Source organism: Ceratosolen solmsi, unplaced genomic scaffold, assembly GCF_000503995.2.
Source record: "Ceratosolen solmsi marchali unplaced genomic scaffold, CerSol_1.0 scaffold6, whole genome shotgun sequence".
In the NCBI taxonomy this organism is placed as follows: Eukaryota; Metazoa; Arthropoda; class Insecta; order Hymenoptera; family Agaonidae; genus Ceratosolen; species Ceratosolen solmsi.
In genome coordinates, this window is record NW_011948414.1 from 7,708,709 (window position 1) to 7,722,658 (window position 13,950).

Here is a 13,950-nt window from a genome sequence, read left to right on the forward strand (position 1 = left end):
CGTTCAGTCGCGATTGTGTTTTCGTCGCGTACGCGTTATTTAATCGAACATCCCTCTTAACGTTTACGAATAAATAATAGAAGAAAGATTATAGTCATAAATAACGTTGGCGAGCGCGTGTTGTTTGGTAATAAAGTGGTGAGGAAGAACGGTGCTCGCCACCCTTACTCCACGATTAATAACAAACGTAATCGGTCGTTCTTGCGCGAGCGAAATAAAGAGTAAAAAAGGCTCAAGCATGGCGGATATCGACGCGAAAGTGAACATGTCTCTCGGTAAGTGGACAACAGGCTCCCAGCAATTTAGCCAATCAAGCGACGAGAAAAAACCTCCGTGAGCGTACGGCTGCATTGAAATAATATACTAATGTAATATTATATGTCCTCCCAAGCGTTAAACGTTTCGGCAGAGCCGCACTTACTTCTCTCCTCGGAGGAGAAATGCTTAAGATGGCGTCGCGCGACGCACGGCCGAATAATAATCTTTTGTTCGATCCGCTCGTTATCTCATTATACTTTCGGTGTCTCGAACCCTCCAATGTCGTGGCAAAAGTTAAAATGCTTTCCAACAGCGAGTATCATTGTAATAAGTTAAGAACGCAGGACAAAGAGAAAAGGGAGAGAGAGAGAGAGAGAGAGAAAGAAAGAAAGAAAGAGAGAGATGGAGATATAAAGAGAGAAAGAAAGAAGGATAGATAGAAATAAAGAAAGCGAGAGACAGACAGAGAAATTCCACATCTATATATATATATATATATATATATATATATACACACACACACACACACACACATATATATATATAAATATATGCACACATATGCTTATATACGTACATGCATGCATGCATATATATTTATATGTGTGTGTAGGCGCGCGTGGAAGCGTATAGAATAAAATAAAATTTTAAAAATATATTATAATAGTCATAATAATAATAAGAAAAGATAAAGGAAGTAAAGATAATGTATCGATATTATGGGCATTTAAAATATATGCATGGGTATACATGCATTTATAAATATCAATAAATACTCAGGACCGATCATACGCTCCGGATGAAAGAAAATGAATATAAATGCATAAGTAAGAAAATCAAAAAGGGTCTCCGTCATCATAACAAAGATCAGCGAAAAAAAACAATCGGAAAAAGAGAAAAGGTTCATACACACACACACACACACACAAACATGTATATATGCATATATGTATACATATATATATATATATATATATATAGAATCATTGAGATCAGAAGCTTCTTATTGCGATCCCATGAATTTTGCTCCTTCAAAGACGTCCGAAAAAAGAATTGGGTAGCAGCTTTCTTCTCGCTAATGGCGAATTGGCCCGGATTCCATATTAAGAGGAACGCGGACGCCTTGCATCATCGAAAATGTGAGCTGGCAACGAAATAGACCGCCCATTAGATTTCTTTCCCCTGCCAAATAAGGAAAGAGGAGTGCTTTAAAAAGAATGCCGGAGAGCCGAAGAAGAAATGCCCTGTGGGGTTTCATCAGTGAAAATTTATTTAATTCCATGACGTTCGAACATTGGCATACTTTCGAGCTGAGAGTCACATGATAGGCGGCCAAAATAAATTTGCCCCCAATTTTCAAAACCAAGTCTATTTAAACGATTCAGCTGGCTTTTCGATAATAATTTTTCAATTAAGTCTTTGAAGTACTTTTGGAAGACACGAATCAAGCCCTTTTATAAGCGCATACGTGCCCATATACGCACATACATTATATACATACACAACACACGCATACATACATACATACAGAATACATATATATATATATATATATATATATATATATATATATATATGTATATATATATATATATGCGTGTGCGCACGAGTGTGTTTATATGTGTATTTATATAAATTATATATACGATGTATATACATATATATAAATAAATATATATATTTATATAAGTATATGTATATATACGTACATACATATATATACATATATATATATATATATATATATATATATATGTATGCACGTATATATACATACATATACATATATTTATATAACAAACTCAAAGCTGGTGATGTGGATATAATGTGATTATCGATATTTAATCGACATAAAGTAGTTAAAGTGATTTGTCTTGCAACAAAGGATAAATTGTGAAATATTTATAATTAATTGCAATATTTCAAATAATGGAATATATAACTCTCCAAGGCGGTATCGCTCATATCTCAACAATTAAAATAGTTTTTAATCACGCTTTTGAAATAAATTGATAGCCCTATAGATTTCCTTCCTTGTTTGGAGCATCGTCAATTATAATGATCCAGATTCTTAGATCATTTATTATATAACTTTTATTAGAATTTATAATGCATTTATTTAAATGCTTTCATCGCTAATATTCCTTCCTCCATAGGTGAAATTAATTTAAAGTAAACAAACTTACATTGTGGTTGAAGATAAGTTTTAAAGTATATCAAACAACCGACTGAATTTTCGTAACTATGCTGTATAAATTATTGATTATGAAAAGTTATCACGACAGGTAGAAGAACGATTTTTTCGAAACTTTAATGCCCGTACATCCGATGTATAATCAAGATTGCCATCGAAGTGGTTAATAAAACTTTATATCGTCCAAGATAAGAGCTTAGTAGTTATATTTGTTATGAAACCTTAATCGAATAACTGAGCCCATGGAGATAGCAGAAAAATTCTTCTAATATAGGGTTAAACGATAATAATAATCCAATATACAAGATGATAAGATACACTATGAAGAAAAATCAATTACAACTGCCTTCATCAAAAAGTTGGAACATATAAGAAACAGCAACTAATTACAAGAGAAAATACAATAACGACCCGTATGAAGAATTATGATGCTCTAGTATAAGAACAATATGAAAATATGCTCGGTAGTTGCTTTAAATTTTTAAGAATTTATTAATTAGATTTTTCTTAAGCTTTACATCGAGCATTAAAGGAAGTAAAAAGCTAGACCGTTTGTTATAAAATATAAAATTCTTATAATAGGCAGAGAATAAATAAATAAATATATTGAAAACTCGCTGTTGAGGCCGTACGCTCACTGATCGTCCTGCATTTTCTTCCTTTTAAGATGACATCATAAAGATGGAAAAGAAGAAGAAGACCAACCCAAAAGCAAAACATGGCGGCATGATTAGAGGTGGTACCATTAGAGGTGGTACCATTAGAGGTGGTATGAGAGGTACCACGAGAAGTGGTAACAGAGGTAACATAAGGGGAAATAACGTAAGAGGTAGAAATAATAACAATACCCACAACCGGCAAAATATAAATCAAGCGTTTAATAAACGTGGTCAATGGAAGAAATACCCACAGAAAAGCGTGCACGGAGGATTTGTCAAGAAAAGATTTAACAACACTACCGTTAAGTCTAATTTAACAAGATCTCGAAGTAATTTATCATTGAACAGAATAAACGTAAATAGCTCTAAAAATGTCAGAGGAGGATTTCCGTCTCGTCAAGGTAGCAAGTTTGGTCTTACACGCAGTAGAAGTCGCACAAATTTGGTATTCACGAAGCCAACATTCCAAGCTAAAGCTAAAGGATTTTTAAAAAGAACCAATAGTATGCCTAATTTGCAAGATCCATCGTCAGTTTATAATAGATTGGGTTATCAAAGTCCAGCGCAAGTAGCTTATAGAAACAGAGTTAAAAGAGCAAAGAATGTATCGCTTCAGAGGCATAATAAGGCATTACGTATGCAGAATGCATTTTCGGTAAGAGTACATTTTTATTTTATATTTAGTAAATATTTCTATAAAGAAATGTTATGTCTTATTGATATTATCTTTTTCTCTTTCAAGTTTCCATAGTTTCCATAGTTTCTTTAGCCCTATAATTTTTACATTAAAAATTGCAAAAGCTATCATTGCATTAAATTTATAAAAAAGATTTTTTACTTTATAATAAAATAAATATAGTCGTATAGAAAGTTTAAGATATTTTTGTTTAAATAGAATTTTCTTGCAATTCCGTAATTAAAACTGGAAATTATAGCAAAATTAATTGGCTGTCTTTTCTTTAACTATTAAATTTGGCGTTTCAATTATAAAAATTAAATATTATGTCAGACAGAAGTTAATCCTATGTTTATACATTGCTCTGCGTAAACGTGCACATTAAATTGATAAAATGTTATTGCAGTGATTATTTTATACCCATTTAACATTTGAAATATCTAGTTGTAAATTAATTAATTATTATTGAAATGCATGCTCAAGAAAACAATAAAATAATCAATGTAATTGATAGAAATAATTTGGTGCATATAGTGAGTGTGCGTGTATAATTTTGAGCCGCGCAAAGTTAAAGTTAATTTATAAATAAATGAGACATTCTATTTGACTATATAACGTTTCCAAATCCAAATTAATCCAAATTAATGTTTGGTTTCGAATAAAAAATATTTTTCACATCGTTTGTTCCATCACAAAGACATACTTTCACGAATGTGGTATTTAAGGTGCCGTTTTAGTTAGTTTTTAAATCAATCTCATCCTCTATTACCATAAGCTTCCTAATTAAAATTTTACTAATTGTGTCTTATACATGTTTTACTTATTACATTAATCCTTTTCTGTAGAAGAGCAAAATATTAATTATACACTTTTAGCTGGTACCAACGACAAATATGAAGACAATAGCTATAAATCAAAAGCAACAATCGCCTTCAAGACGTTTCAGTACTGGAAGTTTGCGCTCTGATCAAGTCATGCGAGCACAAAGAAGGGCACAATATGAGCAAAAATTAATGAGAATAGGGTATAGCAATATTTTATCTATGTTTTAATGTTATTTAAAAATGTTATTATTATTATTATTTTTGTTTTTTGCTTTTTTTCTTTTTCTGTTTCTTCATTTTTAAAGTTTAATTGCAACGTGGTCGATTAATTATACAAAATAAAAATAATATTACTTTATATTAATGAAAATAGTTAATAATATGATAAGTAACTTGAGCTGTTCTAATTTTAGCGCTGCACGTGCAAATAATTCCGTTGCTATGTCAATTATGAAGGCGGCCTATGATGTAAATCAAAGACATCCTGCAATGGCTCTTTATCCAACGACGATACAGACTCAGAATCCTGTTGTTTTAACTCCACGTCAGTTGCAACGAGGAAGATCACCTTTTAAACAGAATTTACAAGGCCTTAAAGCTGTAACCAAAACGGTAATCGACTTATTAATAGATTAATTTATAAATTAATTTGTCAATAAAGTGAAGTGCCTGTGTCGTTATAATAAATGTTTAAGTTGAAAATATTGAAAATGAAATTAAGAAATTACATTTGATTGTTGTGTAATGCTTTTACAGTTAATGAGTAAAATGATATAATGATAATGGGAATATTATTTAATATAGATAAGCAGTATCATTGGAATGTTGAAAGTGATAATTCTAAATTATTGATTTTTAATTCTCTTTAAAGTAAACTAGATGAATATTACATAATTAGTAATTATTTAGTATTGTATTAAACAAAGATTACGAACATGTTTGTAAAATACTTATTTAAAAACTAGTTTTATAATTGCTTCATACGTATTGCTTACAAGAAAGTTACAAGAAATCCTTTGATATTATCTATTGAAAATTAAATCTATTATTCTGTACTTTGTGAATCGTGTAAATTCTGCAAACAAATAAATTTGTTAATAGTCTACTAGCTTTTTGTATATTAAATGACATTAACTTAAATCTCACTGACAGAGAACGATTGTTGAGAATGAGAAGAATGACAATGTTGAATAATTAAATAGTGTAGGCAAAGGTTATTTGGACGCTTTTTAAAATGTTTTGCTAAGAAATTAATAAAAACAATTAAGCATTCGTTATGCATTTTACTACGCACACGAATGCGAGTTATTCTATTTAATAATAATAATAAGGAATAGAAAAAATTATTTTAAAGCAATTGAAATCTTGAATTAAAAAAATGCAATTGTAATTTATTATGATTTTATTATTCTTATTTTATGCCTTGCCAAAAGTCTTATAAGATAAAGTAATTGTTTTCAATTTCAAGTAAACAGTAATTTATTGTAACGTAAATAAATAACTTTTACGAATGTGCTTTCATAAAATTTAATTATCAAACAATGTTTTATAATTCTTTTTATTATTATTATTGTTGTTGTTGTTGTTGTTGTTGTTGTTGTTGTTGTTGTTGTTGTTGTTGTTGTTGTTGTTGTTGTTGTTGTTGTTGTTGTTGTTGTTGTTGTTGTTGTTGTTATTGTTGTTATTACTATTGTTATTATTACAATCGAATACTCGAGAGGCGATTTAGAAAATAGAGAGTTCATAATTTCCATTATGGCAATAAGATCTATATCGATCGATTCGTCTTTAAGACTTGCGGCTTGCGTTTGCCGAGTATTATATGATAAGGCTCGAGGTTAAATCGATGATCGAGACAAGAATTTTTATTGCCAACAGGCGGGCAGATCGGCAAGTTACACCCAGAGGCAGCAGAAGCGTGCGAGGTCCAGGTCGCGTTCGCGCGCGCGACCCAATAACAGCATCATCAATCTTACGGACGCAGGCGACCTTGAGGACAGATCGTTCAGCGAGGTCATGTATAGTCTGTCGAACAAGTTCGGCGTAACCGGACGAACACTCAACGACCGTTTCAGCTTGTTCTAGATGGGATATGCCACGAACTGAAATTACAATGATTTTTTTTTTTCAAAAAAAAAAGCTATTTTTTTTTTACTTTTTTTTTTTTATTATTATTTTTTATTATTATTATTATTATTTTACCGAAGATATGTAGTTATCTTAATGGAATTTATGTTTGACATAGAGAAAAGAGGTTTGATTAATTAACGAATTGTTATATTGTAAGTTTTGGCTCGGTATTTCGTTTTTAATAATGCTGTTTACGAACTTCCTTAATACTTGGACTGTGCTCTGTTTATTTTAAAGCGACTTCCTTTTAAGTAACGAAGAAGTTGTCGTAAAATGTATGTTGCAAGATAACAAAGCTAAATTGTCGATAGAAGCTATTGATCGATTCGGAAAACCTTTTTCTTCTGTGCATCAGTCAGTGGGCATTCCGATTTGTCGTCCTTGCCAATGTTGATTTTCCTTAATATCTCGTTGAAATGTAACCTAAAATTCTAAGAGCTTTTTTTTTCTTCAATCTTATAAATTGTGATTTTTATAAATCTAGCAAGAATCGCGAAATTCATCCTTTATTTCAATATAACTATTATTTACTTAAGTTGAGCTATGCCTTTAAGTGTTGTATTTTACATTATGCAAATTAGGAGGACCGTTAAAATTTTTTTCATTTATTCGCAATTATTTCCTCTCTGAAATTCTTGATTATTATTCCTTAGTTTAAATAATTTCAAGCTATTTGAAATAGAATGTGCTATTAGAAGTATTAATAATTATTGGACACTTTCACCCTATTAAACTAATTCGTAATACGATATATCACAATTTTATTATTAATTATCGTTTGGCATTATGGTACAATTTTTTTTTCTTTCCTTTACTTTCTTCTTCTTATTTTTATTTTTTTTTTTTTTTTTTTTTTTTTTTTTTTTTTTTTTTATACACAATACTAACTTGAAACGTTGTTTATATATAAATCGTAATCCTACCGAAATCTTATGTTCACTTGTCATATTTCTTCACGCATTGTTATATTTAGATGTATGCAAAATAAAATTACGAAAGTAGTGGTAAAGAAAAAGGTCTAGAAGCATCTTAAATAATATAATATAAGCTGCCATTTAAATTTCGTACTCGAGCGTTAATATCTTGAGTACGCAAAGCATTATTACTATTATTATTATTACTATTATTATTATTATTATTATTATTATTATTATTATTATTATGTATAATGATTCTACAAGTTAAATTTACATGTAAACACATCGATAGCAAGAAACGAAGCTTTTAGATTTAGATAATGATAAAGTAATGCAACTGATTAATAACTTGTATATCACATTTACCAATGCCATTTTTACAATTTGCGATTTATATTTTTATTGTATAATTGGTAGATAAATATGTCTTTTTTCTTTTTGTATAGGCTTCATATGGTTAAATGAAATTTTATACATTGAGAAAAAATTAAGTATCGTATTTAAATAAGTATAAATAAGATATAGACGTACTCGAGTGAAAAATGAAAAGCAAAAACAATAAAACATTAAAATGAATAAGTTTTATTTTAGAATTTGTAATTATTTTAACGATTTATTACTTCATATTCTCAATTATGAAAACCCAATTTTTAACTATTAAATAATACTTTTAAGTTTATAAATTTAGTTCCTAATTTCTTATTGTAATATATAAATTTTTTCGAATACTTTTTGTATATAAAAACAATCGTCACACAGATACCAACTCACGCACGCGCGCACGCACACACACACACACACACACACATACACCAGAGGAACACGCACACTTACGCACGGACACCTAACCACACGCATTTATATGAGTACTTATATGCAAATATATTATTATTATTATTATTATTATTATTATTATTATTATTATCGATATAATTAACACATAATAAACCTTGTTGCTCATGCAAAATAGGTGTTATATTTAATAAGCGTTTATTTTGCGTCAAGTCCTATTGATTTGTATTTGTTTGTTTTTAAATATTATTTGATCTATTGATTTTTAATAGCTTGTCTCGAAAAGCATGGTGCTATATCTATTGGAAAGCAAAACATTTTGTCAAAAGAATTAAATCGATGTAATTCTATGAAGATTAAAAATGTATTAAAATTGACAATTCGCTTGATATATTTAATTAATCATTAACGACGGACTTCGAAATATATTGAAAATCATAAGTATATTTTCTTGAATTGATTAGGAATAAGTCGTTTTACATTTTTGAAGCCTTTCAATTAGTTATAGATGATTGATTGTACGATACATTAAATAGCCTATTAAATCGAAATATTCTAACGGTTTATATACTTGGAAAAAAAAGAAAAGAAAAAAAAAAATCGTATAAATTAATCGTAATAATTCATAAGAATAAATAAGTCGATAAGTATTTTTTTAATCCGCATAATATTAATGGAGTTCATTCACGAACTTTAATTTGAAAATCCAAAAAAATCACATACGTACACATTGATAATCGCGCGGCATAAGAAGAAAAACAAAAATAAACGATATTTGAACGATTAAACGTGAAATTTTCCAAACGTGCACAAGGGGTTTAGAGTGAGTGTCAGGATCTTGTGTCGAGACTCGATGTCAAATGTCAAAACTAGCTAGGAATAAGGAATATCTTGTTGGCAGGACTTTGATTCTTTAGCGACATCGTTTAACCATTCCCATTGGAATTTTCAATCTGTTGGATTCCCAAATAATGTATTAGCAATAGTTTTCAAATGAAATCGAAGACACAATTTCTAAATGGCCGTGTCGAACGAAATATTTTTGTAAACTCTTTGAACCAGTGTATTATTATATATAATGTCCGCTAATACCGTAAATTCGTGTGACGAACTAGAAATAAAAAAATTGCGTCAAGCTGATGGTCGTTTGTGTCCATAATCTTCGCGATTTCGACTTTGCATTTTCAAACCAGCCAGCTAGAATTTGAAGCAAGCATTCGAAAAACGCAAACGACATTGTGTTAGAATAATTAATCATTGTAATGTAAATGACTCGTCTTACGGCATAGGACCAATGACGGATAGTCGATGGTCATAGGATGAAAAACAGATGTAATAATGCAAATGATGCAGAGAGTCACGTGTGTGCCGTCGTTGTTAGGTGCACCTTCATGGTCGGGATTCAGGTGCGAACGAGTCTCGCAAGTTTGTATTAATTAAAAGGAGACTTTTTAAAGTTGTAGGTAAGGTTGAAATTTTTACGGCGATTGTAACGATATATATAGGACATTCGATTGTTGTTTCGTAAATAAATGTGAGTTTCTTAATAGTAAGCGTACGTTCGTTCATTTATTCGAATCTTACGATCGCGATGCGAACACCATTATTTAATATTAAAAAGAAAAAAAGAGAGAATTGCCTACATTTTTTATTACCAAGTTCTTTATTGCAATGAATTTAAATATTCCGATGTACAAATATTGCTGTAAAATATGAAATACATTCACTCTTTAAAATTACAATGGGCTTGTTCTATTATTTTTAATTGTCGACGAATTTGCATGACACTGAGATTCACGTATTTGTTCTATTTTTATATGACATTATTTTATTAATGGAATAATTAGCGTTATAATTTATAATGTGCGTATAGATGAGGGAGCTGTGATAAAGATTTGTGAATGAGTTTGGTAAGTAAAGCTAATTTTTAGATGAATTTGAAATATCGGATATCGAAGTTTTAAAGTCGAGAATGCCCGTTAAAAAAGTACTATGGCATGACAAAAATTTGCAGAAAATGTTTTCAAAAGCTTGGAATCGTTCGAAAGAACGCCGGTTTTTGTCTGTTTTTATTAATTTTTTTATTATTATTATTATTTTTTTTTTTTTTTTTTTTTCGTTTTAATGAATTTCATCCAATTGTCCCGTAAATAATTGATTTAATGAAGTAGCCTATGATAGAAATGGAGATACTTGATGATTGCAGAGTCTATTAGAATATTTTGACAAGTCGGATGGGCCAAAGGGTCGCGATTGGAATAAGGACATCCTCGGGTAAATATCACGATCTATCCTAAAATCGAGGAGGATCGATTGAATAAAAAAAACTCTTGAATCAGGATAAATTATGGTTGATAATTTTTTTTTCTAAAATCAAGCAAATAAATTCATTTGTGCGCTTGTGAGATGTAGGTAGGTAGCATGAAAAAAAGACGTTTATATTATTATTAATATTTACAGCGTTTAATTTATCAAAATGGCAATGAACAAAATGGCAACCTTGTGATATGAAAATGAATTTCAAAAGGGCAAGCTAATCGACAATATATTTAATATTCTTATTGCTAAGCTAATCTTAATGATTAGCTGATGTAAATAACATTGTCATTTCTCGAAGATTATCATTAAATTTATTCTACTTTTTCATTAAAATAAACGAATCACTTAGAACATATCGCAGCTAATATTGCTTACAATGATATAGTAAAATTAAATAAATAAAAAAAGAATGAAAAAAGATCGAAATATTATTTATCTTATGCAAAGACAAAGTTACATGAATAGGATATAAAAATATAAACTAAATATGTATAACGCCGAGGAAATATAAAAAATTTCATTCTCGAGATAAAAATGCACATATAATTAATGAATTAACTAATTCTTACGAACGGACTCTATATCTATCCGTCTATAAATAGATATTTCGTTCAAAAGAAGCAATATAATACACTCGTCTCATTCCTTGTACGTTATACATTTGTTAATGTACTTATTGGATATTGTTTTATTGGCCCGCTGTGAGCTTATAAATTATAGAACTTGTGGATAGATTGCGATTTTAGCGTCACAATAAATATATCATTAATTACCAATTTTAAACGATGAAATGTAATGTTATATGATTAAAATAGAAAATATTTTGTAGAATTCGATTTTCTGCTAAATGGAAAACTTAATTTGAATCTGTAAAATTAGATCTTGACTGTTTCTTATTTATTATTAATAATATGTGTCGACAATTTTTTTTTTTTTTTTTTAATGTTTTTACGTATATCGTAGCTCTGTTGTGTAATTTTAGTTACTTAGTTTTGCTTCGGTAGTCACTTTATTCTTTATATTTTGCTATCCTACCATTTAAGGTTTTCGACATTTTATTTAAAAAGCATTAATCATCTCGTAAAAGTGAAAAGCATTTCGAGTACGTATCATGTATTTTCGTACCTTATGATATTTTTAACCTTGAAGATGCTCTATTTATGTATTTTCTTCTTTAATACACAGTGTACGCTCGAACCGTTTAAAAATATTTTATCGTAAATTTATAGTTCGTATAGTCGTTATCAATATTAATCGCACGTGGATGCAATTGTGCAATTGTTTAAAACTTTAAAAGTACCGAGACACGTTTGATGTTAAGATATTTCGTTTGCAATTATGATAATGCTTATGTAGAGAAATTTTCAAACTTCTTTTGAAAATCTCATTAGCGATAACGCGATCGACTGGCTACGCTTTGCTCAAATATTCCTTCATGCGCCCTCAATCCTCCATTATGGATAATGCAATTTGTCAAAGATAATTAGTTTGCAATGTTTTGTTGTACGATTATTATTATAATCGATTTAGGAATATATTTAGTTGCCCAGTTAGTTAGTTCGATGGGCTGGGGGCGGGGGGGGGGGCACACACGTCGTTAATCATTGTTTTGTTGGACATGCAATAACTCTCGTCGAAAAACTATTTTTTTTTCTCATTCACTTTATACGTCTTCGATTATAATAAAATCGATTTTATAAGATTTATTAATTTGCTAAAGTGTTGCCGTAATATCATTGTTTTCTCAATTAATTAACAAATTATCGCCGCGACTTATTGATGAAATAATAATCTTAAAAGATAGACTTTTACATACTGAATTGTAAATCTAAAATTAAGTTCCATCTCCTACAATAAAAGTCCGTACTCTGAAGAAAGTTGAAAAACAATGTGGACGGTAGGTAGCCTTGTTTATTTATTTGCTGCTGAGTTGAGCAAAATTGACAGAAAGAAGAAGAATTATGAAAGAAAAAGGCTTTGAAGACTTGGCTCTTCGACTCAGCCCAGTCATTATGAATTTAAATTTGATCGCTTTTATTGCTTACGACGACTTTCTTTATTCATCGCTCGTCGTATCATTCGGTTTCAAAGTAAATTATCGGCCTCTCTTTATTATTCTTAAAAAGTTAAAAATAATTTTTCTCATTGTTATGGAAGCTTTACGTAGGCCTCTGTTAAAAAATCATTTTACACATTATTAGGTAGAATTTCATTAAAGATCGAAGGCGCGTGTTCAAAAATAAAATTCTTAGTTCTAAGGGGTAAAAGTTTATCAATTTTTACGAGACAAAGAAGCTCAATCACCCAAATGGTAATAATATCGATTGCCCATGGTCGATCGATGATGAGACTGGCGGTCATGGTCACCGTAATCACAATAATCAAGGTTGTGCAACGTTATAGAAATAAATAAGAGGCCTATAATATGAGGAATGAGATGATAGAAGGGAAAACGAAGTATATTTCGTTGTATAATCGTCGAGATATGACGAATTTTGGAAAAAATTATACGCGCTTGCAAAAGGAATGTATCGATCGCTTAATCAACATTTAACGATTTCAGAGGGGGGGGGGGCGGGAATATCTTACAAATTCATATTGTGATGCGATAGATAAAAATACAATCTGACGCGTTTCAAAGTAATTTTCAATTTGTTATTCTTATCTTTTAAGGATATCCCGGGACGTGTATAAAAAGTTAAGGACGAGTCAATGGTCGAACGGTTGAGGAGCATCGACAAACTCTTATGCGTCATTTGAAATGATCTACATTGAATAAGATGCGCGATAGTAGATAAAACGTCGGGAGTTTTAATGCTCTCGCGATTCATCTTTGGACTGCGAGCTTTGACAAAAGATTAACAAAACATTGCGATGTTGAACCGTAAAGTTATAAATAATCACCTACGATTTACTCGCCGTTAATAACGGAGGCTCTAGCGTCGGTCTTGACAACTTATCGATTACATCGAAGTCGGAATATTAATACTGAGATGAGGGCGTAGCCGAGTAACTGGAATAGAATATATTTTTTGAAAATCTAAGAAATATTTGTTATCACGCCTTTGGATTCTAAGCTCTTGTTATTGGTTAAGGTACAAATCGCTTAAAGATCGATCATTGTTGTTGCATTTGCATCACAACTGGCGGGAGAATCATTGCTTTTAAATAGCATCGAATT

General features: G+C 30.2%; 1 protein-coding gene across 1 annotated transcript; it reads left to right on the forward strand.

Annotated features, from left to right (window-relative positions):
* On the forward strand, positions 1-6,758 carry LOC105367933 (uncharacterized protein DDB_G0287625). Its single transcript, XM_011506793.1, has 5 exons — positions 1-275; positions 3,120-3,766; positions 4,663-4,811; positions 5,025-5,223; positions 6,490-6,758. Exons 1-5 carry the CDS (start codon positions 239-241, stop codon positions 6,694-6,696), a joined length of 1,239 nt encoding a protein of 412 aa, XP_011505095.1. The 5' UTR covers positions 1-238; the 3' UTR covers positions 6,697-6,758.
* Positions 6,759-13,950: the final 7,192 nt, after the last annotated feature.

Excerpts from the sequence above, each read along its gene's own strand:
- LOC105367933 (XM_011506793.1), top strand. The coding sequence starts at position 239 with ATGGCGGATATCGACGCGAAAGTGAACATGTCTCTCG. Across the intron at positions 276-3,119 it reads GAAAGTGAACATGTCTCTCG|ATGACATCATAAAGATGGAA; the intron begins GTAAGTGGACAA and ends CTTCCTTTTAAG. Across the intron at positions 4,812-5,024 it reads CAAAAATTAATGAGAATAGG|CGCTGCACGTGCAAATAATT; the intron begins GTATAGCAATAT and ends TTCTAATTTTAG.